Source organism: Lepisosteus platostomus, chromosome 19 (genome assembly GCF_059453375.1).
Source record: "Lepisosteus platostomus isolate fLepPlt1 chromosome 19, fLepPlt1.hap1, whole genome shotgun sequence".
In the NCBI taxonomy this organism is placed as follows: domain Eukaryota; kingdom Metazoa; phylum Chordata; class Actinopteri; order Semionotiformes; family Lepisosteidae; genus Lepisosteus; species Lepisosteus platostomus.
Window position 1 is genome coordinate 16370367 of NC_142629.1, and position 23059 is coordinate 16393425.

Below are 23059 nucleotides of genomic sequence, written 5' to 3' on the forward strand. Positions count from 1 at the left end.
GGGTAATGAGCCTATGTTGTTACACTCTCGAGCTTTTTGTTCCTGTATCTGAAACTAGATGTGTTTTCCTCCTGAATTATTCAACTGCCACAGTCACCGGCACACTTTATACTGTAGACTGTAGATGACCTTTTTTTTCTAAACAAACCCTGGCTAGTTCCCAAAAAATAAATTGTACAGCCATAATTGTTTCAATTGTGGCTGTTAGAACATTTTAGCTATATACTGGTTCTTAATTATGAAGAGTTAACATGAAGTGTGAAGTAATGCTTGTTGGGAAAATACATTTTGAAGCATTTTATGTCCTAATTAGACTTTCCTATTCCTGGGTTGCTTGCCGTTGCTGTCCATATGTTCTTTTGGCACAAGGTGAAATTTAACAGTAACATGACCTTCAGAAAATGGGATTGCTTGGTTAATTTATTCTTTATGAGGTCAAACTAAAAAGGCAAAGAAAGTAATTCTTAATCTGCAGTCTCTGTCTTGTACCAGCCTGTCAGGTATTTTTATGACTTTATTTTACCGGCTGTGCAAATTGAGAACTTCTCATTGGCGTTGACCATCTGGAGACCCATTTACACAGCAGAGCATTTACTTTCTGTTCTTAAGCAATTGAAATGAACTTAGAATAAAACTTCCCATATAATTAAAGTTACTGGTAAATTATAGATGTGATAACTGCATTGTTACTTAATTGCCAGAAAGTTTTATCTCATAACTTCTAACAGGAGCAACTTCTTGAGACATAATCTCTGGTTATCTGATATTACCCTACACCTACGTTTTTTAAGCAGATTGTGCAAATTGATAATGATTTTTTTCTCCCCTAAACTGTGTTCCTGTAAGGTCAGGCAGTCTTCAGATTTTGGTTACTGCTACATCTGTTACCTGATCTCATTATGGGTTTAGTTGTGGGTTAACTGGACAGATGCATGTGATACGTGGGAAAGCTTGGATAGGGGTGTATATAACTGAACCAGTTGAACAAGGTGAGATCTTAGGAGATTGAGGAAAGCCCCGACAGACTGGACTGCTCCCCAGCAGCTGGGTTGAGCTTCCTTCCGCACCCCGCGGTTGCATTGTGCGCTGTGTGGAGCCCGTTGTGGAAGCAGCCTGTTTTGCTCATCAGTCTCCTGGTGTTCTGTGTGATCCTGCAGTCCGCGGCTTTGACACCGAGGCGGACTTTGAGCAGTACGTGAAGTCAGACCCGGAGTCGGGGAAGATTCTGGCGGCGCTGGTGTTTGAGCATGCCTTCAGCCATGAGGACGAACCTTTACCGCTGCAGGTAAGAAATGGGCCGGATCTTCAGAGCGCTGTATCTTTCCTGTAGTCCTCCACGTCCTCTCTCAGCATCTCGGTGTCCTTTTGTCCTTTTTTCCGAGTCACGTCGCCGGCCATCTTCCAATCTTGGGGTCACGTTGCTATCCGACCGTGCTGGGGATTCTCCGAGCAGTCGGCACCCAAGGACACTCTCAGTTCCCTGCGACACTGCAATCCCACTCCCCTTGGGCAGTACTGTATATCCCACGACAAGCACCATTACCAGGAGGCCAGGATTTTGGGGGTTTTTGAGCTGACTCTCTTGTTCTTTTCTTCCTCTGAAGGTGAGCTACCACCTGAGGTTCAAGTACAGCCCCCGAAACGCCCCACCAGCGGAGAAGTCCGAACTGAATCCCAACAATGACCGCGACTGGCACACGCTCAGTCTCTTCCCCCTGTTCCAGCTGCCGGGGCCCAGGGAACCCAAATACAAAACAGGCGGAACCCCAGGTAATGACCACAGATATTCTCCTTCTTCGTTACGACAACTTACGAAGCACGCCAGTCGCAGCTTTCACCAAGAAGTGAATTTCTGATTGATCGTTTTTTCTTAGTTGCACAGTTCCCAGCAAATCCTACCCGTCAAGAATAAGCTCAGATCTCTGAAACGTGGCAGAGGAAGTGTGAGGGAGTAGTCCTTGATAATACCTTTTATCAAGTGACCTCATTTCCTTCTCGTTGTTTTGGGGTATTCTTTGCCGAAGTGAATCCTTAAAACATATCCTTAGAACACGACATTGCCTGTACATGGAAAAGAAAGGGTGTTCTGAATATTCAGAGGATGTGACGCATTAAAAAGTAGCCGTGGAAAGTCAGCAAAATACTCTTCTTTTATTCTCCAGGGGAAGGAGGTGAATTGTGAAAAAAAAAGCCTCTGATCCCACTGCCGCCGTATTGCCTGAATGACCAGGCTTGAAACGAGAGGTCTTTAGGTTTAATTTCTAGCCAACAGTTGTCCAAAGATTCAGTAGTTCTGTCAGAAAGAATGAAGGGCGAGGTGAGATGCGAGACATCTTCCACATTCTTGGGTATCCCGTCTCCTGTTTTTCCACCTGAAGATGACTGATGTAATGGCGCCGGAAGGAGAAAAATTGATTCCTAAAAATCTTTTTTTCCTCCACGTGCAGCTGAGCAAAACTGAATTTCCCTTCGGGCTTCTGCCCCGCCCTGGCTCAGGGCAGAGCAAGGCAGTTTCCCTCCAGGGTTCCGGCCTGTGATGGGCTACTCTGCTACAAAAAGAAACAAAAGCCAAGCAGGTCCACTTGCGCCAGACCTGAAACTCTTCAAGAATAGCAGCCGGCAGGCCATCTGTGATATTGCTGTGCTTAAAAAGGGGAGAATGCAAGTGAACTTCCAGTAATATCCTGTCAGGGATAATTTCATGGTACCTGATTGTGGAAAAAGCCCTCGCCCCATGGACAGCAGTCTCTCATCAGTAGTTAAGTGCGGCTCCCGCTGTCCAAAGATTCATTTGAGGCCCGGTGTAGGCTGAGCACTTCAAGGCCTAGTAGATGAAAATGTCACACTGCTGCCGGCCGGGAGCTGTTGTGATCTCGACGTCTGCTCTACGCCGCAGGCTACTACCGCGAGGGATTCCTGGCCATCCAGCACGCGGTGGACAGGGCCATCATCCGCGCCCACGACACGGGCTCCCTGCTGGACCGGCTCCACGTCTGGCTGGAGCGCTTCCCCTTCCCGCCCTACATCAACGACCTCTTCATCCTGGCCATCCAGAACCAGCTGCCCCTGCTGCTGGTGCTCAGCTTCACCTACACGGCCCTGAACATCGTGCGCGCCGTGGTGCAGGAGAAGGAGAGGAAGCTGAAGGTAACGGCAGCCCTGCCCGGTTACGGCCCGGTGACCGTGCAACGTGGAGGTTTTTTCATGCAGCCCCCGTGTTCACCTTCTCCGTTTTGCTTTCCTGTGTCCCCTGTGCGCAATTGCGATGTTCTACGGGCAGATTTTTGTTCGTTGGCCCTAGGTGCTATCGCTCCAAAATGCGCGAAGAGAGGGGTAAACGCCAATTGAATTACATCAATCGAGACGATGCACTTTAATCTATTCTCATGCTTAACCACGTGATTGAGGGAGTGAGTCGAGTGACCATCACTTCCATACTTTCTGGAACAGCCGCTAGATAGCGTCTGATTATTGATTTGGAGCCCCTAGAGTCGATCACAAGCTCGTTTTTCATCAATCACTAGTGATTCCCTCCTTCATAGGCCCTTGATGTTCTGTCGGCCCTAGGCACTGGTCCCAAGAGTTATATGTGAAACGGGCTCTCTCAGGCCGTGATGCCATCTGTTCTCTTTATATCGCGGTCTGCTCTGACCTAAATGACAGGGCCGTCCAGTCCTGGTCCTGGAGGAGCTGTGTGTCTGCAGGTGTTCTAGGTCTGTGAAAAGCACCGGCACTCCTATAAGAAGGGAAACGAATTGCTCCAGTTAAGTTGATGATAAACTTACCTGGATGAAGCGCTGGGTTGGAATCAGTTCCTGATATTGCTATAGGCCCTCCAGGACCAGGGCTGAACACCCCTGCTGTATTGTCTGAGCCAGTATCAGTGTGAAAGTAAAGCCAGACATTTCTCTGTTTGCAACATTTGCACCCCAGAACAGTATTGTGGAAAAGCAACAAACAACAGGAAAGCAATTGTGTTCGTTTTTTTTTCTCAAGTAGGAGCGTACACACTCACCTGCAACATGTAGTCAAGTCAACTAGTATCTGTGCACAGTTCTGAATCATTTAAGTGTTTAGCTTCTAAGGCATCGGAGTGAGAGAAGCTCTGGGCTCCCCTGTTTTGCAGCGTTTGGGTTGAAATAACATCTTAGTGAATGTGCTTGTCAGACAGTCTTGTTTGCAACTAAAAATGTACTTCCTTTCCTGCAGGAAACAAAAAAGTAAAAGTACCTTTTTAAATCTTGATTTCCTTCAATATGAATGTGGTCTGTTTCCTCAGACCACAACACAAGTTTTTTAAATTAAAATCCTACAGCAGTGTCATAACGTTATCCTTAAAGTTTGAGCATAACGGACGAGGAGCAGAGATCTACAGCCTGATCTGTGACACGAGGACCTTTCAGTATCTAAAGGTCCATACTTTCATCAGTTAAACCTGCCCAATTCTCACGATCAAAGCAGGCCAGTGCAAGTCAGGAGTTGATTCTTCAGAAGGAAGCAGTGGGCTGGTCAGAGAGGGGTTGACAGATCTTCTGGAGGTCTGGAAGGCCTGTCTCGTGCCGGGAAGCAGTCTGCAGTGACGCTGCTGTGCGCTTGTCTTCCAGGAGTACATGCGGATGATGGGCCTCAGCAACTGGCTCCACTGGTCCGCCTGGTTCCTGATGTTCTTCCTCTTCCTGCTCATGTCCGTCTTCTTCGTCACTCTGCTGTTCTGCGTGAAGGTTAGTGAAGGCCGGGTTCCCACCGTTGTCATCATTAGCTCTCGGGAGACAAAATCGCCGTTATGCCATCGTTCGAAATTATAATCCTTCGCATATTGGTGTTCTTGGATTTATACCCTGAAGGAAGGGGTCTCTTTTCTGTACAGTAAAGGAACGTAGCTCTGCGACACTTTGCCGGTGCGTTCCCTGGTCAATAGCAGTGCGTGCAAGTCTTAAATGCCAAACGCCTCTGCTTCCCCCCACTGTTTACTTTGATTACTGTTACTTCATATACTTTCTCACAACAGGCACTTGTCTCCTGAATCCCACAAAACAAACTAAGAAAAAAAAAGACTCAAGCCATTTTTAGCATTCCAGCTAAGGGAGTTGGGTGTACTGAAAATAAACTGAAGTCCAAGTTAAACAAAGTTTAGATAAACATTCGCCGTGACAGAGGGAGGTCCCTGGAGTTATTTCTTGTGAGTGATTTGGGAACAACATCTAGAGTATATCATTAAAAGTTTGCAAAGCAATGTTAATGAAAAGCACAACAGCAGACAGACAGGTTCACCAAGCACAATTATTTGGCCTAGCAGGTTCTTTTGCATCATGGTTATGACACCAATGGGGGTGGAAGCACCATTATAAAACGTGCTCATTCTTCTGCTCCTAGATTGGCATTCTCTAGGACGATGGGCTGTGTAGCTTATTATTTTCCTGGGGCCCAGTGTGACATTGCTCTGATTGCAGTGCATGTGTGTGTCTGTCACCTTCCAGGTGAGCCCCAATGGAGCAGTGTTGACATACAGCGACCCCACCCTGGTCTTCGCCTTCCTGCTGACCTTTGCCGTGTCCACCATTAACTTCAGCTTCATGATCAGCTCCTTCTTCTCACGAGGTGGGTTAACTCCCTCGCAGGTGGGATCCCCCTGGGAGGGGGGATTCGGGGCGGGGGGGGTGGGCATTGGATGGCTCTGACTGTGGAAAAGAAGACCCTTTTGAACATGTCGGTTCAGCGCTTTCTGGACCGACGGAGCTGAAAGAAGCCGATTCCACCTGATCTATATTCTTCGTCTTCTGTTGAGCATTAATACATAAACACGAATGTCATTTGGATTATTTCATTTTTCTATGCCAAATAAGGAGAACCTTCATATGAGCAATTTTACATGATAATGGCTTTAGCAAGTGTGCGCTGTTGCAGATGGTTGTTTCTGTGAGGCCCTCCAGCCCCATAATTGGAAGTGTTGGAGTTTTGCTCTCTCCTGTTATTCTGTCGTGTTCATACCTACCTGTTTGCTCATTTATCCGGTTAAAAGCTCTTCGGGGAGGGATGTGTAATTGAATTGACTTCAAGCTCTTTCTCCTCTGCCCACACAGACAGCCTGTGGTTGCCCATGCAGAAGACTCTTCTCCATACACTAGAAAGTGGCTTCCAACACGAAAGTGCATTTCAAACTGGGAACAGCAAGGGTGTCTTTGCCCAAAGGGTGGAACAAGCTACCCGGCTATGGTGGTTGAAGCCAGTACTCTGGCTTCTTCCGAGAAACAGCTGGATGAGATCCTAGGATCAAGTAGCTGTGAACTATTAAACAGGCTAGAGGGGCCAAACGGCATGGTTCTGGTGTCTTTGTTTGGTCAGCAAGGGTAGTGCCGTCTCTCCAGGAGCTGTAAGAACACAAAGGATAGGGTCAGCAGAGTAAATCGCAGGCTTTGGAGCACGTTTCACATCACCTGCCGCACTAGATGAAGCCAGAGTTAGTGCATCGCACATGTGGGCCCCTGTGACACCACCTCACATGCCATGTCACTGTATCTCTGACATGCGAGTTGAATAGTCTGATAATGGCTGGGCCATAGCAGGGGAGTTTCCTTAGCCGTGGAGCCATTATTGAATTTAAGCTCTCTGCTGTTGCTCTTGACTCATTTCTGATGCTGTTCAGAGAAAATGGAGACAGTTAGCCGCAAGGCCCCGTGCCGATTTTGTTCCCGGTGAACTTTGGAATGGCACAATTGAGCAGTGATTGAAATTGGACTGTTACTGCGGCAAGGTGCAATCGCCAAGCTCTTTCGCAGGTGTGGTATTGCCTGTGGTTTTAAGGAGGGAATAATGGCAGCTATTCAGTTTTCCTACACAGCGCATTCTTAAATTGGGCTCCTAAAAAAGCCCCAGCAAGCCTGTGAACATCAGCAGGAAAGCGTTATAGCACTATATAGCACTGTCTTTCATGTTCAGTCCCTACAAAAAAGTACATTTTTTACATTTTAATGTGAGGATAGTGGAAATTTTGAACTGGTTCAAGTCAAACTGCAGAAATGGAGGCTTGCCTGTCTCAATCGCCAGCACCTGTCCTCCCATGAGTTTCACTGGGAGTGGGGCTAATCATGTCTTTTTCTTCTGGGATGAACTTTTGACCCCTCCCAGGAAAATACTTAATACTCAAGCATGCTCTTGGCCTTTCTGATCCCTGTGACAACCTTATTGTTACTGGCTCGAAGACAAGGCTTTTTGGCCCTGACGATTGGCCATTATTTATGTGATGGTTATTTTTGTTTTGCTGATTTTGTCATTGTCATTTTATCATTTTAAAATTGCCATAATTTTTGCAATGCTCTTTGCTGGCAGAAGCTTGAGTGTTAAAGAACAGTTCTGTGTTCAATAATATTGTAATAGTGTATTTTGGTTTTATTACAGCACTTCAATGATAACGATAACAGTTCTTTGTGCAAATTACCCTATAAGAGTGTGCTCCAGCTTGCATAAATGGTAGTTGTGCAGAACATGTTATTGGTTAGTGTTATTGATTATGTGATAATGACCTTAAATCTTGACTATCTGGCATATTTGGTTATCCAACTCTGCTAATTCATCAGGGATATTGGATACTAAAGCTTTTACTAAGCCAGAATCATTGCTATAAATTATACAAATTTAAAGAGGTAGTCTAGACCTGATAATAATAGCATTCAATATCCTCAAGGGGACCCAGAGGACTTCTTCAAAATCAATAATGACACATGAACCAGAGGACACAAGGGAAACTACTTGGAAGTGCATTCAAAACAGGGAACAGGAGACCCTTCTTTACCCAAAGGGTGGTGGGAGTGTGGAGCAAGCTGCCCAGCCAAGTACTTTGAGTGATGTAGATTATTTATACTACCTAATAATAATATTGATATGAATGTTCTTGAAGTTTGTTACCCTCCTTTCTCCCCAGCACAATACCCTCTGTCAGACTGGGAAAGGATGTTAAATAGCAGTCTCTATACTCATTTATATTTATAATGCTTGTTGTTTTGTGATGACTGGCAACTTTATTTCTGAGGATCTTTGTATGTTTGTAAAAAACATAAAAACACAAGCCATAATAAAGATACATGTGCTTCGGCATCATTCAAGATGAGATCCTCCAATTAATAAAACTACTTACTACCAAATGGGCTACACAGCCCAGATAGCTTCCTCCTGTTTGTTACCTTTTTATGATCCTAATGCATCTCTCTGATATTTCACTAATTACTTCACCGCATCTGCTAATTTAGTTCATAACCTTATACTTCTTATGTTGGCCCATAATTACACGGTGCAGATTTGCGTTCTCGGGTGGGCGCTACATCAGCCATTGTCCTGTCAGTGGGTGCTAGCCCTGTCCTGAGGTGCATTGCTAGCATACAACAGCAGTGCCTCTTAGGATTGATACTGTTTCTTGTGTGAAAGTCCATGTACAGTATGTCTGTGTGAAGAGCAGTCCAGGGTTTGGGAGAAAAAGCATTACTTATATCTGCTACAGTGACATGATTTATAGAATACTAAAAATGTGACAAGTAAAAAATATAGATCCAGTCCTTGCACTTGTGCATTGAAATAGAAATGTGGGGTTTACTTGTTCTCTCCTCTCGGCTGTACCTTAAAAGTGAGGACTTTCTGCGTGTGTGGCAGACATGAGACGGTGGTTTCAGAGCAGTAATTGTGTGGGGAAAAAAAAGAAACATGATCTGAACATTAAATTATATCAAAGGGAAAAATGAAAAGGCAAGATTCACACTCTTTTGTGTGCTTTTTTTCAAGCCCGCAGGTCTTGAAAATCTTTTATCTCCATGGCAAAAAAAAAAACCAAGCTGTATTGAAAATGTGCTATTGCCGAAAAGAAAAAGAGTGATAAAAACTGGGGAGGGGACAGAATGTCGGAAGCTGACTGACAAAATGGCCTTTGATATCTAACAAACAGGTAGATTTCATAAGGTCTGGGTCTTTATTCTTGTCCCTTTTGTGTGAAACAGTGATTTTTCTGAGCCATCACATACTGTACACTGGCTCTTCAAGAACCAGCTAATTAAATCTGTAATTAAGCAAAGCTCTATGTTCTCATCCTCGTCTTTCTCCCTCGGAGTAATGGAGTGAAACGAATTTTCTTTGTTGCTCTGTGCGCTCCACAATGCCCTGAATTAGACATCATCACCAGTGACTTGCTTCCCTGCTAAATAAAGACGCGTTGCCCAGATCAAACTACAGCTCTTTTCGCTTTTCATGTATTCGATTCTTTTGATTTAAATTTCAATGTGCTGTTGAATGGTACTGCATTAGAAGCATGGTAGCCAAGGCTGAAAAGCCTTTTGCAAAGCACTTAGCCTCCTACACCGGCAGGCTGTAAGAGCTTTACCCTTTTTTTGTGGATTATGTCGAGCATAGTTTTAAAAGAACCCATGTTATTGGCTTCAACAATGTGGATGAGCCCCGTGTTCCAGTCTCCTACAACCCTTTGTGTAAAGCAGTGCCTTTTGGCTTCAGTCTGAACTTCACTTCTCCTTAGTTTTCACTTCTGTTCCTTGATATCGCTTTCATTTAATGAAACCAGATTGTGCAAACCCAGGGAATTGGGATCAGGTCCAAGTAATCAGGATCCAAAGGGTACTGTCTTCTGCAGTTCAGTGTCCCAGATCACTGTAGTAGGGCTTTAGATTGACCAGCAGCAACCTGGATTTCCATAGAGGTCTTGTCTGTACTGAACAGTGCTAACTTTGCTCAGCTCCTGAGTTCTGATGAGACTAGATTGCATTCAAAATCCTTCACTTCCTGTGCATCTTTTGAAAAAAAACCAACTAAGTTGTTGTCTCTGAGCCAGTTACCAGTATCTCCCTCGGAAACATGTCGTGCCTCGGTCAGTAAGAGAAACTGGAAGGTGTTTCTTCAACGTGCAGTGGGGTCCGACAGCTCTTGAGCCTGTACCTTTTTTTTTTCTTCCTAGCCAATGTGGCGGCGGCTGCGGGCGGCTTCATCTACTTCCTGTCCTACATCCCGTATGTCTTCATCTCTCCACGCTACGACCTCCTGTCTCACCCGCAGAAGGTGGCCGCCTGCCTCATCTCCAACGTGGGCATGGCCATGGGCTCCCAGCTCATCGGAATGTTCGAGGGCAAAGGTCAGCGAGTGGCGAGACGGGTGGGGGGGGTTAGGATTAGAGTCTCTGCCCGTTTTGAGAACGACCTGTCTGCTAAAAAGCGGCAGATCTCAAGAGTCCGTGAGTGAGTAAGAGCTGAAGACCTTAAGACTTCAAATTTGTCTGTCAGCCCAAGGAAGCTCTCACATACAGTGTGTAGAACGAGAGCTTTCCTGGAAAGAAAGCCAGACCAGAAACAGGAGGAGAGCAGAGAGGATGGGCTTGTATCCTGTTGTGTTGCGGTTGGGCAGAGCTGAGGAGCTGGGAGACTGCTGTTCGATGGCCTGGGTTCTGGTTTGATAGTTAATTGATGGTTAACTTGGGTAATGTTACCAATCAGTGCACACCAGTGATTTAGGGTGATCTTTTAAAGATGGACTGGGCAGGGGGAGGGGGCGGGGGGGGGCGCTCTCATGGTGCGGGATGCTGATGCGAGCTCTTCCTGTGTGTGCGTGTGTGCTCAGGCACAGGGATCCAGTGGAGTAACCTGTTTCAGCCGGTGACTGTGGATGACAACTTCTCCCTGGGCCAGGTGATGGGTCTGCTGCTCCTAGACTCCTGTCTGTATGGGCTGGTGGCCTGGTATGTGGAGGCTGTTTTCCCTGGAGAGTATGGGGTCCCTCTTCCCTGGTATTATTTCATCCTGGTAGGTGCAACTTTCCCAGCCTTTCTATCGGGGGGGAGGGGGGGGCTTGAAAACTGAGCATGTTTGGTTTTGGCTTAGTTCCCCATGCTGACATATAAAGGATGTTTTTTACATTTTGTTTAAAAAAATACTCTTAATTTCAAAACCACTGCTTTTTGATGCTTGAAGGAAATAGATACGTTTTAAAACCTCATTCCCTGCTGAATGTAGACTGTTGAAATAATGTGATCCCGTTTTTGTGGCATTCTCTAATCCGTACGATGTGTGTGGTCATGCAAAGCCTGTACTCTTGGTGAAAATATGCTCCACTGTTTTGACATCTCGGAAGCACTGAAACTATGCCTGTGGTGCCACAAGTTTTTTTTTTTTCCCAGTGTGTAAAAGACAAAAGAGCGGTATTAACTCTGCCATTTTAAGTCGCTTTTTGGTTTTTGAACATCGGTGGTGATCTTGCTCGGGCAATTGGTGATGAGCAGGATCAATTAAGGAATTAATGAGCTGGTTGTATTAAAGTGCAGCCCCGCCAGGTCATCTCATCGCAGGTACATGATGTATTCAAAATCTCGGTTAGAACCTCTTGTATGTTCTTGGTGGGCTTGGGTTCAGGTAGTCAGGTCAGTCTGAGCAGAAGGAAGATCCTCTAGAATTGGAGTTGGTCAGACCTGGTTAAAAAATAACTATAGAAAAATACAATTTTATTTTAAATCACATATCAGTGCAATCTTGAAAAAAGGTACGGTTTCCATAGCAGGAATTGTGCATGTTTGTAATTAGGAAGAGGTTATCACTTCAGGGAAATTAAAATACAGAAGACATACTGTATGTATCATTGTATAATGATGATGTACAATCCGGGTTTAACAGGTTTTCTCGTATAGGTCCTGTGAATGGTCTAACAACTATTCTGGGCTGGTTTTTGAACTGTGCAGGTTGTGCTGTTACTGGGGAACTTGCCCAGTGAGTGATGGGCTTTGCTCTGGGTCTTCCTTTGCAGTGATGGTTGTTTTCATGAACGGACTCCTGGAGATTAAAACAGTGGCACTGTAAGCAGGTTTTTTTTTTCTTGACTAAAATGTTGCTTTTACAAGACCTAAAACAAAATGCTACTATAGTTTCTTAATAATTGCTTAACTTTTCGTGCACTGTGATCTCACAGGGGGTTGTGTGAGCATTAAACTCATTATGAAAGGTGTAGTCATGCCTAAGAACAGCTCATTTACTGTAAAACAGTTCATATTAAATATATATATATATCATATTTTTAGCTAGGCTCTTTTAGATAATAACTCTTTTTCTTGTATTAAGAGACAGGTTTCGGATTGTGATGGATTTGGGGATATCGTGTTTTCCTGGCAGGGCACCATGAGTTCTCTTTCAGTAGTTGCATTATTAATGTTGAGAATGGAATGGCAGTCTTAGCACTGTTATCCTGGGAGACTGCCATCATGCCTAGCTCTAGTGTCCAAGAATCATCGCTACCGCATGTTTTGGTACACCTGTTGGAAAAAGAACCGGAAAATTCGGGAACTGCACATGGCCTTTTCCCTTTTGTGTAATTGTGGTATGCTTTAGGGAGTGTGCATAATTCCATTATCTCTGTAGCATTTCAGTGATTATTCACCAGGAAGGCAGGCTGATCATATTATAATTTTAAATGTTTTTTTCCTGGCTTTTTGTATAGGTACGTATCTTAATCTAAACTGTTTCAATGTATTTTTTTTTTCAAATCTTTTGGTGAGCAAAGATCAACAGATAGCTGTGCTAGGTGTACCCCCTTCTGGCTAAAGTACAGAACTGCATCTCTTTAATTGTCAAAATGCTGGTAAGATAAAAGCAAATTAATTATACCGCCCACCCACGCTCGAAATTCATTTCCATAATACCAAAGCAGATTTATTGTAGCAGAATATCTCCTTTTAAATAAACTGCTAGTCTCAACCTTAGAGGTTAACAATTATTAAAGGCATTTGCATTTCTAATTTATAATTAACATGATAAAAGATGCTTCATGTTTTTTAACACCAGAAGAAATTGCTGTGAAGAATTGCATTCTGCCTAGAGACAGAAGTGTAGAGCTCTCTTCACGATGAATGGGAGGTGAGAGTCTTGTCGCTAAACTGCTCCTGGAGCTGCTACCTTCTGGCCTGGCCAGAATGCCAGAGGGTAAAGGTTTAGGATTCAGTTGTTTACATTGCTTATTCTTCTTTAGATTATACAAGACGTATCTTGTAGATACTTGACAGACATGACAGAAAAATGGAGAGGTTGATTTCTTTGATCTAAAATGAGTGATCTTAAATAAATCCAGCTGCTTGTATCTGCTTGCAACATGCAGAATATACTGTAATTCTAAGTAATATACAAATTTTACCTTCCAAACCACAGTTCCATTATCATTTTCAGCTTCGATCACATCATTGCAAAAAAAACATTGATTCTGTGGGAGGTGCTGTCTCAGTCCTTTCTGTTTTTAGAAGCCAGTTTTAATAGACAGGACTTAAAGTGTCTTATGTGGAAAGCGGAATAATAAATATTCAACATTGTTATTATAGTTTTGAAGATACAGATGAAATGAACCCTAGGGGCTACTTTAGGATCCTCCTCGAAATCAGTTCCTGAGGACATGGGTGGAGTGCTGTAAGCATTTAGGCCTGAATCATATGGACTATTTATACACAAAGATTTGTGGGTGTCTGGAGCAAGCTGCTCAGACGCATTGTAGAAAAAACGTTTCCTTTGAATCCTCCAGGAGGCAGCTTGAAGAGATTCTTTGATCAGTTGGCTGCTAGCAAAGATGCTAGGTGCTGGTGTCTTATGTTTCTGCCAGTGGTTTGCATTAATTCTGCTTGTGACAAGGAGCACTAGGTGTCCATGTTGTGCCGCAGGATGAAAATGGCATTGTACACATACTCTTCCCAAAGATTCTGACATGTTCTTTAATAACCAGTGCTTTGTATGCATTTTTTTTGTTAGCTTTTACTTTGTTTCATTTTAAACTCCGGCCAAGTCTGCGTGCCTTGTAAACATTCATTGCTGATGCATCCTTTGGTTTAGCAAACCTTAGAAACGTGTAACAAATCAGCATGTTGGTATTAATAATGTGTTTGTTCACAAATGTAGTTTAATTGCCTTCGGTAGTATCTGCTTGCTGATATATTGCTGTTGCAATCTCCCTCCGTATGTTCTGAGATTGACAGGGCACAGATTTTTATACTCATTAGGATCCTGCATCCATCCTGTTGGCTTATTCGGTGGGAGTTAGGGATCTAGCACTAGGCATCACTATCGCTGTTGAAAGGGATAGGAATGATCTGGGAATAATGCAGTTTAACACTCCTGACCAGGGGACAGCTGGTCCTGAGCTGAAGTGGAAACGGGGGGCCATTCGCAACAGATTCCTGGACACCCTCTTCACGGGTGTCCCCCAGATCGAGATGGGGAGCTGTAGTGGGTGTCAAATCAAATCCTGAGCGCGTGTCGGTGTTTCTCCGTGGCTCTCTCCCAGCCTTCCTACTGGGGTGGCACCCCCCGTCTGGCCCTGCTGAAGGAGAAGGAGGAAGAGGAGGATGCAGAGAAGGCGCTGAAGGGCGAGTTTATCGAGGAGGAGCCGGCAGGCCTGGTGTCGGGGATCAAGATCAAACACCTCGCCAAGGTGGGTACCACTGCTGGCTGGCTTTTGACAATCCTCAGGTCAATCGATCTACTTTGTTTATTTTGACGTTTCCCCTCAGCTGGGACTTGGGATGCCTCTCATGAATCTGACACGGAGTGCGAGGCGAAGACCGCAGCCTGTGTCAGCCAAAGTGCAGTTTTTAAGCTGTCGTTTGACAGAGATTCATGAAGTGTTTCTCGACTTGCTTGCTGCAAAGACAAGATTTTGTGTTTTATCGTATTCCGGGCACAGGAAAGCCAGGAAGGTATTTGGCTGCCGTGTTGCAGCATTTTGTGCAGATGTGCAGTGCATTTTGGGAAAGTATATATCGAGGGGAAAAAAAGCAGCGCCGGTAGTAGGTATTGCAGCATTCCTCCTCTGCGCAAGTAATCGGTAAAGTATTAGCAACCTCATCCCGAATTGCTTCTGCAGTGGCGTTATTTCTTCGCTGCAGGTTTTCAAGGTTGGCAGTAAGACCCGTGAGGCAGTGAGAGACCTGACCGTTAACATGTACGAAGGGCAGATCACGGTCCTCCTTGGACACAATGGAGCTGGGAAGACCACCACGCTGTCCATGCTGACCGGTGAGAGGAGACTCTTTTCATCAGAGACACACCGTTCGAGGGATTCTGTGCTTGTTTGAACAACCCGGCGGAAAGACATTCCAATGATGCCGGAAGGTCTTTGTAGAGATCACAGCGCAGAGAGTCGCAGCACGGTTCAAGCAAGAGGGTGACGGGGCCTTGTCTCTGTCCCGCAGGGCTCTTCCCCCCGTCCAGCGGCCGGGCCTACATCAGTGGCTACGACATCTCCCAGGACATGGCCCTGATCCGCCGCAGCCTGGGGCTCTGCCCGCAGCACGACGTCCTCTTCGACAACCTCACCGTGGAGGAGCACCTGAGCTTCTACGCGCAGGTACGTGGGGAAGGCAGGTACATCCTGTCTCAGTGTGCGGCAGTGCAACAGTCCTGCTCTCCGGGCTGAAGTACCACAGCTCCAGTCAGCGGGTACAAGAAGAGGAAAGGATTTGTGATTTTTTTTTCATTTATAATGAAAGGAGTGGACACTCCACTCAAAGCGCTTTACAGGGAATGGGGTCTCCCTTCCACTGCCACCAATGTGCAGCCCCCATCTGGATGATGTAATGGTAGCCATAGTATGCTCCCCACACACCAGCTATCAGCGGGGAGGAGCACAGTGATTAAGCCAGTTCAGATATGGGAATGATTAGGAGGCCATGATTGGAAAAGACCAATGGGAAATTTGGCCAGGATGCCGGGGTAACAGCCCTACTCTTTTTGAGAAATGCCCTGGGATTTTTTAATGACCACAGAGAGTCAGGTGCCAGCTGGGAGTTGCAGGGTGATATGGCTGCTGGCCAAATATAACTTTATGATTTACAGTCCCATTTATGATTGTTTCTTCCAAAGTGCTCAGGAATATAAAGCGATTTTGGCTATTTCTTGAAATGGCCGGGCCCCCCTGTTTCTCAATACGGCCATTTATCATCCCCCCCCCCCCCCCCAGCTGAAAGGGTATCCCCAGGAGAAGACCCCCGAGGAGGTCGACCGCATCCTGCGCATCCTGAACCTGGAGGACAAGCGCCGCGCCCACTCCAGGACTCTGTCGGGGGGGATGAAACGCAAGCTGTCCATCGGGATTGCCCTCATTGGGGACTCCAAGGTGAGCCTCTGGGGCAGGAGTCTCTCTGGTGCCTGCTGGCTTCTGGAGATTCGCCCCACCTGAGTAGCCCGTTCAGCACTTTCACTCATTTTCTCAGTGAGTGATAAAAGGGATTTTTCTCAAGGTCTTTTGATGGCTTAAAAAATCTACAGTTACCTGTACAAAACCTGTCAGCCTGGTTATACGTATTAACTTGATGCTTTAATAAAATAGACCAGCCATACAGAGCTCAGGGGGATGTCAAACCAGAAGACTGCAGACTCCAGGAATTGTGTTGGACACCCTAAGGGCCAGAGGGTTCAGTTCAGCTCCCACAATCCCACACTAGCAACGGTCACTGCAGTAACGGTGAAGGGGGTAGAACTCCTCTGTTAAGGCTGTTTGCTGAATGAGAACCATGAGGTCTTTCATTGACCTCCAAGTCACAGGAGTCTGTCTAATTCATCAGCTGCTGCAGGTCACCTGGGAGAAGGATCCAACTTGTCACCTTTATGCGCTGAGATATTGACTGGAACCCTGACCCACTCTCCCAAACGCAGGCTGTTTCTCCAACTCTGTATTGCGTCAATTATCTTATGGTTATGATCTAAAAAAAAAAGTTTTAAGTGAGCATTGAGCATTTTTACCTTTTAAAGCCTTCGTAGATATGATCATATTAATCTGGGATGTCTGCAAGAACAGTTATGTCAAGTTCAACCTCAAGACTTAGAACCCAGCCTGACTTTGAGGTGCAGTGCAGAGCTCCCTGTTTTTCCCTGCTGTTTTAACTGCACTGGGATTATTGGTGTCGCAACACATTTCAGACCCTTCCATGCATCCTGCGTGACTCTGTTTTGAATTTATGCCCTTACTGAGTGCAGCCTGAAGGATATGTGAAATTTTTAGGCGGTCTTTTGAATGCTCATGATCAATCACTCGTGAGTGTTCTCTTTTGAATCTGCGAGTGCTGGTTTAGGATTCCCACGTCCTCAGAGTCATTTAAATAACAGCAGGAAATGGCTGCTGCCCCACCAGGTGACGAAAGATGCGCTTTGTTCACGAATGACTTTGCAGTGGGGAGCTGCGTCAGCATGCGTAGGCTGCAAAGGAACAAGTAATAGGTTTATTCCCTGCTAAAAAGAGAAGAAAAAGACCGCAACATTTCAGCTGTGGAGCCTTCTTCGGGGGTCGATTTCCACCTGAAGTCACCTGAAGAAGACTCCACAGCCGAAACTTTTTGTGTTTCTTTTCTTCTCTTTTCAGCATGGAATAAACCTTCACTTGTTCATCAGAGTCATGCAACTTAAAAACTGCAGCTAGCTCCCCAGAAGCTCCTTGCTTGACGTTAGTCCATCGTTACCTTCGATTGTAGGTCAGCTGGTCTCCTGTGTCAAATACTCTTTGTTACTGTTGCACGGGGATGTGAATAGTTTTGAAAGCCCATTTCTAGACGCTCATTATACCAAACCTTTGACCCACCTGCCCGAAACAAATTGAAAAACCTCGGCTTCATAGTACGGGACCACTGGGTCAAAAGGCGGACATGTGTAGCAACCAGAACGCCGCAGCGAGGCTGCAGGATGTCGTTTGCAGCCGGCCAGCGGCTGGGGGTTTTAGCGGTGTGCCTCCTCCTCCTGCCGCCCGTGCCAGGTGGTGATGCTGGATGAGCCCACGTCGGGCATGGACCCCTCCGCCCGCCGCGCCACCTGGGACCTGCTGCAGAGCCAGAAGCAGGGCCGCACCATCCTGCTGACCACACACTTCATGGACGAGGCCGACCTGCTGGGCGACCGCATCGCCATCATGGCACAGGGGGAGCTGCAGTGCTGCGGGTCGCCCCTGTTCCTCAAGAACAAGTACGGTAAGAGCCCAGCACCTCCTTTTCCCCGCACCGTCTGGGGCATCCACTGCGCCCCACGGCTGTGCTTTTTCCAGAGTTTGCAGGGAGAGATTTCTGGAAGAGAAAACGTAACCAATCTGTAGCAGGGAATTCGGTACTCATCAATTGGGTGTATATAATTGCTCCTCTGAATTGACCCAGTCCATACCTTACCGCACAGAGCTCTTAATCTGCCTTCACCGCCTCATAAAACAATTACATGGGAATAAAGGGTGGTTGGGTTTTATAGACTCCTGGAGCACACAGTTGTAAGAGCATAAGAAAGGTCACAGACCATCCAGCCAGTTTGGTAGTTTAGTAGTTAATCGATCCAAGGAGCTCAACCGGCTGTTTCCTGGCAGAAGGCAGCATCTCGTCTTCACCAACACGACTGGGTAGGTTGTTCCCTACTCCTACAACCCTCTGGGTAAAGGAGTGCCTCCTGTTCTGGGATTTAAGTGCGCAGTTTCTGCGTAGTTTCCCCTCGTGCCCTCTGGTCTGTGTTTCATTGTTCATTCTTACAGCGTTCTGCTGGGTTGGCTCCGAGGATTTCGAATGCTGGTGTCCCTTCTGTTGAAAGCTTAAACAGGTTCAGTTCATTCTGCCTGTCAGTGTAGTTTGTTCCGTTCAGCCCATGAATGACCTCCTCTGGACTGCTCTTGACTCTTCCAGCTAGGCCACACAACACAGTATTGCAAAGCAGTTAAGGCTTTAAGCGGATGCATGCAGTGGGAGTTTGGGAGAGTGTCTCCGTGCTGAAGGCAGGCGTGATGATGCAAAGATGGGACGAGATCTCCCCGGTGCAGCGAGCAGTGCGCCCCCCGTGACTGTGGTGTCCCTGTGATTGCAGGCGCGGGCTACCACATGGTGATAGTGAAGGACTCCCTGTGCAACGTGTCGGAGATCACGCGGCTGGTGAAGATGTACGTGCCCAACGCCACCTTGGAAAGCAGTGCAGGAGCCGAGCTGTCCTATATCCTGCCTAAGGAAAGCACCAGCCGGTAGGTATCGATAATACTGAATAAAATACCGCCACCCTGAGGACAAATAAGGAAATGCTGCACGTTATGCAGCTGTTACCACATATTTAATGTGTTATAACAATAACAATAATAATAATAATAATAATAATAATAATAATTGCTTACACTTATAAAGCACTTTACAGGTAATGGGGCTCCCCTCCACCACCACCAATGTACAACCCCACCTGGATGATGCGACGGCAGCCATAGTGCGCCAGTACACTCCCCACACATCAGCTATTAGTGGGGAGGAGAACAGAATGATGAAGCCAATTGATAGATAGGGATTATGAGGAGGCCATGATTGGTAAGGGCCAATGGGAAATTTGGCCAGGGCATCGGGGTTACACCCCTACTCTTTTCGAGAAACGCCCTGGGATTTTTAATGACCACAGAGAGTCAGGACCTCGGTTTTACGTCTCATCTGACGGACGGCGCCTTTTTACAGTATAGTGTCCCCGTCACTATCCTGGGGCATTAGGACCCACATGGACCACAGGGTGAGCACCCCCTACTGGCCCCACTAACACCTCTTCCAGCAGCAACCTTAGCTTTCCCAGGAGATCTCCCATCCAGATACTGGGTAGGCTCACACCTGCTGCTGCCAGTTGTGCGTTACAGGGTGATATGGCTGCTTAAAATGCAGTTTTGATCCATTTGTAAAGAGTAATGCCAAGATGTGCAGCTAGGCAGGATCACTACTGAGGTGCAGCAGTCTGACTGACTTGCACTGTTCCCTGGATTTAATTCTGGACTGCCAAGACGTTGCTCCCGCTTTCCGTAAACATGATTCATTCTGTTCCCATCTCTGGGAAGCACTCCTGGCCCGATCTGTAGCTGTTTGTTAATCATTCCCCGGATAACGAAAAGAATGGGAAAAAAACAACTCGGAAAGTGACACTTTAGTAGGCGGTAGTAACCTTCAAATAATGTCTTTGGGGTCACATACGAGCTCGATTTCACGTTGGCATTGGGCTTCCAGACCCCAGGAAATCATTTCAGATCTTATTTCACGTTAATGAACAGCTTCTTGGTTTTACCGATGCAGCGACAGCACAGACTCCTCTTATTTTCAGATTCTTTTCTCGCGAAAACCCCCGGTCTCAGTCTCAGTCTTATATTTATACCCACTCAGTCTGCTCTCTTCCCTGCTGCCCTCTGTGTCGTGATTTACTATGCTCTCCTGTGTATCATATACTGGCAGGTTGATCACTTCACACGATGGATATAGAGAATGTTTACTTCAGATATCTCCAGTTCCATAATTTAGATAGCCCTATGCAACTGTGGTTTGTATTTACAAGAAATCAAAAATTAGTGTAAGTGGATGTAAAGCAGCTTAATGCTTCATAAAGTGTATAATCCCCCTTTTTGGTCTGCCTTCTTTTCAAGCACTTAGCTGCGTATATAGTCATTTAAAAAGGAAGTACAATATTCTTTTATTTGTCACAATTACACAATTTCAATTGCAGTACAAACATTTATTGTTCAAAATTCAGGAAAGGAAAAACATAAAAGCTCGATTCTTTCAAGCCCTATACACGGTAAAATGCGTAAAAAATGCAGAGCCTGGAGAAGCGCTTATGTGGTTTTTCAGAAAAGCTTTTCAAGGATTTTAATCACTTTAGAAAACTTTAAGCTATGCATCTCCTCTCTAGACTGCTCCCAGTACCTTTCTTATTTAACATACTTTAATTTAACAGAACACAATTCCTGGACGAGAAAACATTTGGTACTCATCAATTGGATGTATATAATTGCTCCTCTGACTTGACCAAGGCCTAACCTTACCGCACAGAGCTCTTCCTCTGCTTTCGCCCCCTCGGAAATCAATAGTGTTATTTTTAAACTGGCGATTTTCTTTAAAGAAACTGAAGCACGCCCACTATCCCCAATTTACCGCAGCCAGCAAAGCAAACGCCTGTTTGAATAAGTAAGGTAAAGTGGAATTGGCACCTGTATGATAAATAGAATGATGTTTTTTTTTTTATACCTTTTCATTTCTGTTGGGTGTACAATTATTAAAATGAGAAAGAAAATAAATACCTCTGGCAACTGAAGTGTATGGGGGATTCAGTTAATTTGTATTTGGTATCTCGCCCCTTGACTTGTGTTGCCGCATCACAATCTGAATTTGAACCCACAAGGGGCAGGGGCCTCACTACGCGAGCTACAGTACCACTGCATCCTTGTAGTACAGCTCTATGTCCATGGCTGATTGTCAGAGCTTTTCTCATGCAGTTAAAGGGTTCATCACCCTTAATGTGTTTCATGCTACAGTGGCGCTGTGTCGTCCTCGCGTGTGACCAATTACCGCTCTAGCAATAACGCTTTGAAAAGACACTGCGAGTGCCCTGGCGGATAATTATTACCTACACCCCTGAACTGGTAACTCAGCAATAACTGAGGAATCAGTGAAGCCAAAACGTTTCCTGTATTTTTTTCGGCTCTTTTCCAGCACGGTTTAAAGGATAACCCCAAAAGAGAACACTGTGACCCCCCCGCCCCAAACCCCCAAACAGTGAGTGAGTTAGAGAGACAGACTTTAGCCTTTCGCTGAAAATAACTCTGTCGCTTGGCTTTAGTGGCGGGCAGAATTGTTGGAGTCCCGCTACTTGCCTTTTCAACGATATTGATTGCAGAGTTCCACGTTTTCAAAGACTCTTTCTTTTTCTTTTTGGTTGGCCTTGAAAAGTGGAACATCAGAGCATTGTTTTAATATTCCATAACGGGCACTGGAAGATTAAGAAAGTCCTGAGCCAGGCGAAGAAAACTCTACAGACTGTAGCTGCTACATCTGCCCGTGGCAGAGGTCTCCAATGCAGGCTGCAAGTAGACAGTGTGCCGCCATTTCATTTGTGATACTCGAAAACGTTTGGAAAACTAGGTTAGTTCAGTGCTAATGTCCAAAAGCAATGAACATGTGAGGCTATGTTTATTTTCTATGTCTTCATTTTAAAAGCTGAGCCCAAAAGCTTTATCGATAGCAGCTCTTTCCAGTCCTGCTCCCGAAGGCTCACACACCGGCTGGTTTTTGTTCCAGCCCAGCTTTCTCGGTTTAAGAGCTGAACCCCTAATCGGTTTCATCGCAGGATTCCTCTGACCTGTGTTGACATGTTTTCTAAACATGGAGGAGGCCCTATGTTTGCATTTCATAGGTAAAACGAAATCTCACGCTACGGAGTAAAAGAAAGGCTTGCAAATATTCCATTCAAGCAACTTGCTAGGTCTGTTAAGGCTTTGATTAGGTAATTTAGCCAGGCTGTAAGGAAAACCAGGAGGAGATTGGGTCTCGTCTATAGACTTGGCTGTTCAGGTACAGTATGTGCAACATGGGCAGCAGGGAGCCGTATCTGCCTGTCCTACAGTGGTGGAGTCTGAAAATTTGGATCCCTTCTAGTTAGCAGAGAGTTGTGGGAAAACGTTAGAACGATGGTTACAAATCAGAGGAGGCCATTTTGCACATTGTGCCTGTTTGTGCATCCAGCTGTTTCTTAAAAGATCCCAGGGTATCGGCTTCAACCACATGGCTGGGCAGCCTGTTCCACACTCCCACCACCCTTTGTGTAGAGTGTTCCTCCTGTCCCGATTGGACAGGAATCATACGGCAGTTCAACTGCAGGAATCAACTGCCGGAAGCATCCACTTGTTTCTGGAACGTGCTCCCAGTCTGCAGTTCGTTTGCACATCCACGTCCTTTCCCCTGGGGCCGGGCCGCGCACGTTTCCCCGTGTCCATGTTCTCCTTTTGCCTTCCTGCAGGTTTGAGCTGCTGTTTGCGGAGCTGGAGCTGAACAGAGAGGGCCTGGGCATCGCCAGCTATGGGGCCTCAGTCACGACGATGGAAGAGGTTTTCCTCAGGTACTGGACCCAGCGCATCAGCCAGCGCCAGTTCTTTTAGAGAGGATTAGCAGGTGATGATTAATGCCAATGAAGCTTTTGGGTTCAAGCAACAGAATGCGGACTGTTGGGACCCAAAAGTCATATTTTGCAGGGTAATCCCTTTCCCTTTTCTTTTTGGTGAGCTCTAAATGAAACCGTAGTGCAGCTTTGTGGTG

At 45.9% G+C, this 23059-nt stretch overlaps 1 protein-coding gene across 3 annotated transcripts in view; it reads left to right on the forward strand.

Moving 5' to 3' along the window:
• Positions 1–23059, forward strand: part of abca3b (ATP binding cassette subfamily A member 3b) — a 60372-nt gene that overhangs the window by 17660 nt on the left and 19653 nt on the right. For all 3 annotated transcript variants that reach the window (XM_088612429.1, XM_088612431.1, XM_088612430.1), the window contains exons 4-17: positions 1158–1285; positions 1605–1770; positions 2897–3147; positions 4605–4721; positions 5478–5598; positions 9947–10120; positions 10603–10784; positions 14290–14436; positions 14891–15020; positions 15197–15351; positions 15964–16119; positions 17749–17959; positions 18828–18978; positions 22764–22862. In XM_088612429.1, coding sequence (XP_088468555.1) covers positions 1158–1285; positions 1605–1770; positions 2897–3147; positions 4605–4721; positions 5478–5598; positions 9947–10120; positions 10603–10784; positions 14290–14436; positions 14891–15020; positions 15197–15351; positions 15964–16119; positions 17749–17959; positions 18828–18978; positions 22764–22862 — 2188 coding nt within the window. The remainder of the gene's footprint in view (positions 1–1157; positions 1286–1604; positions 1771–2896; positions 3148–4604; positions 4722–5477; positions 5599–9946; positions 10121–10602; positions 10785–14289; positions 14437–14890; positions 15021–15196; positions 15352–15963; positions 16120–17748; positions 17960–18827; positions 18979–22763; positions 22863–23059) is intronic.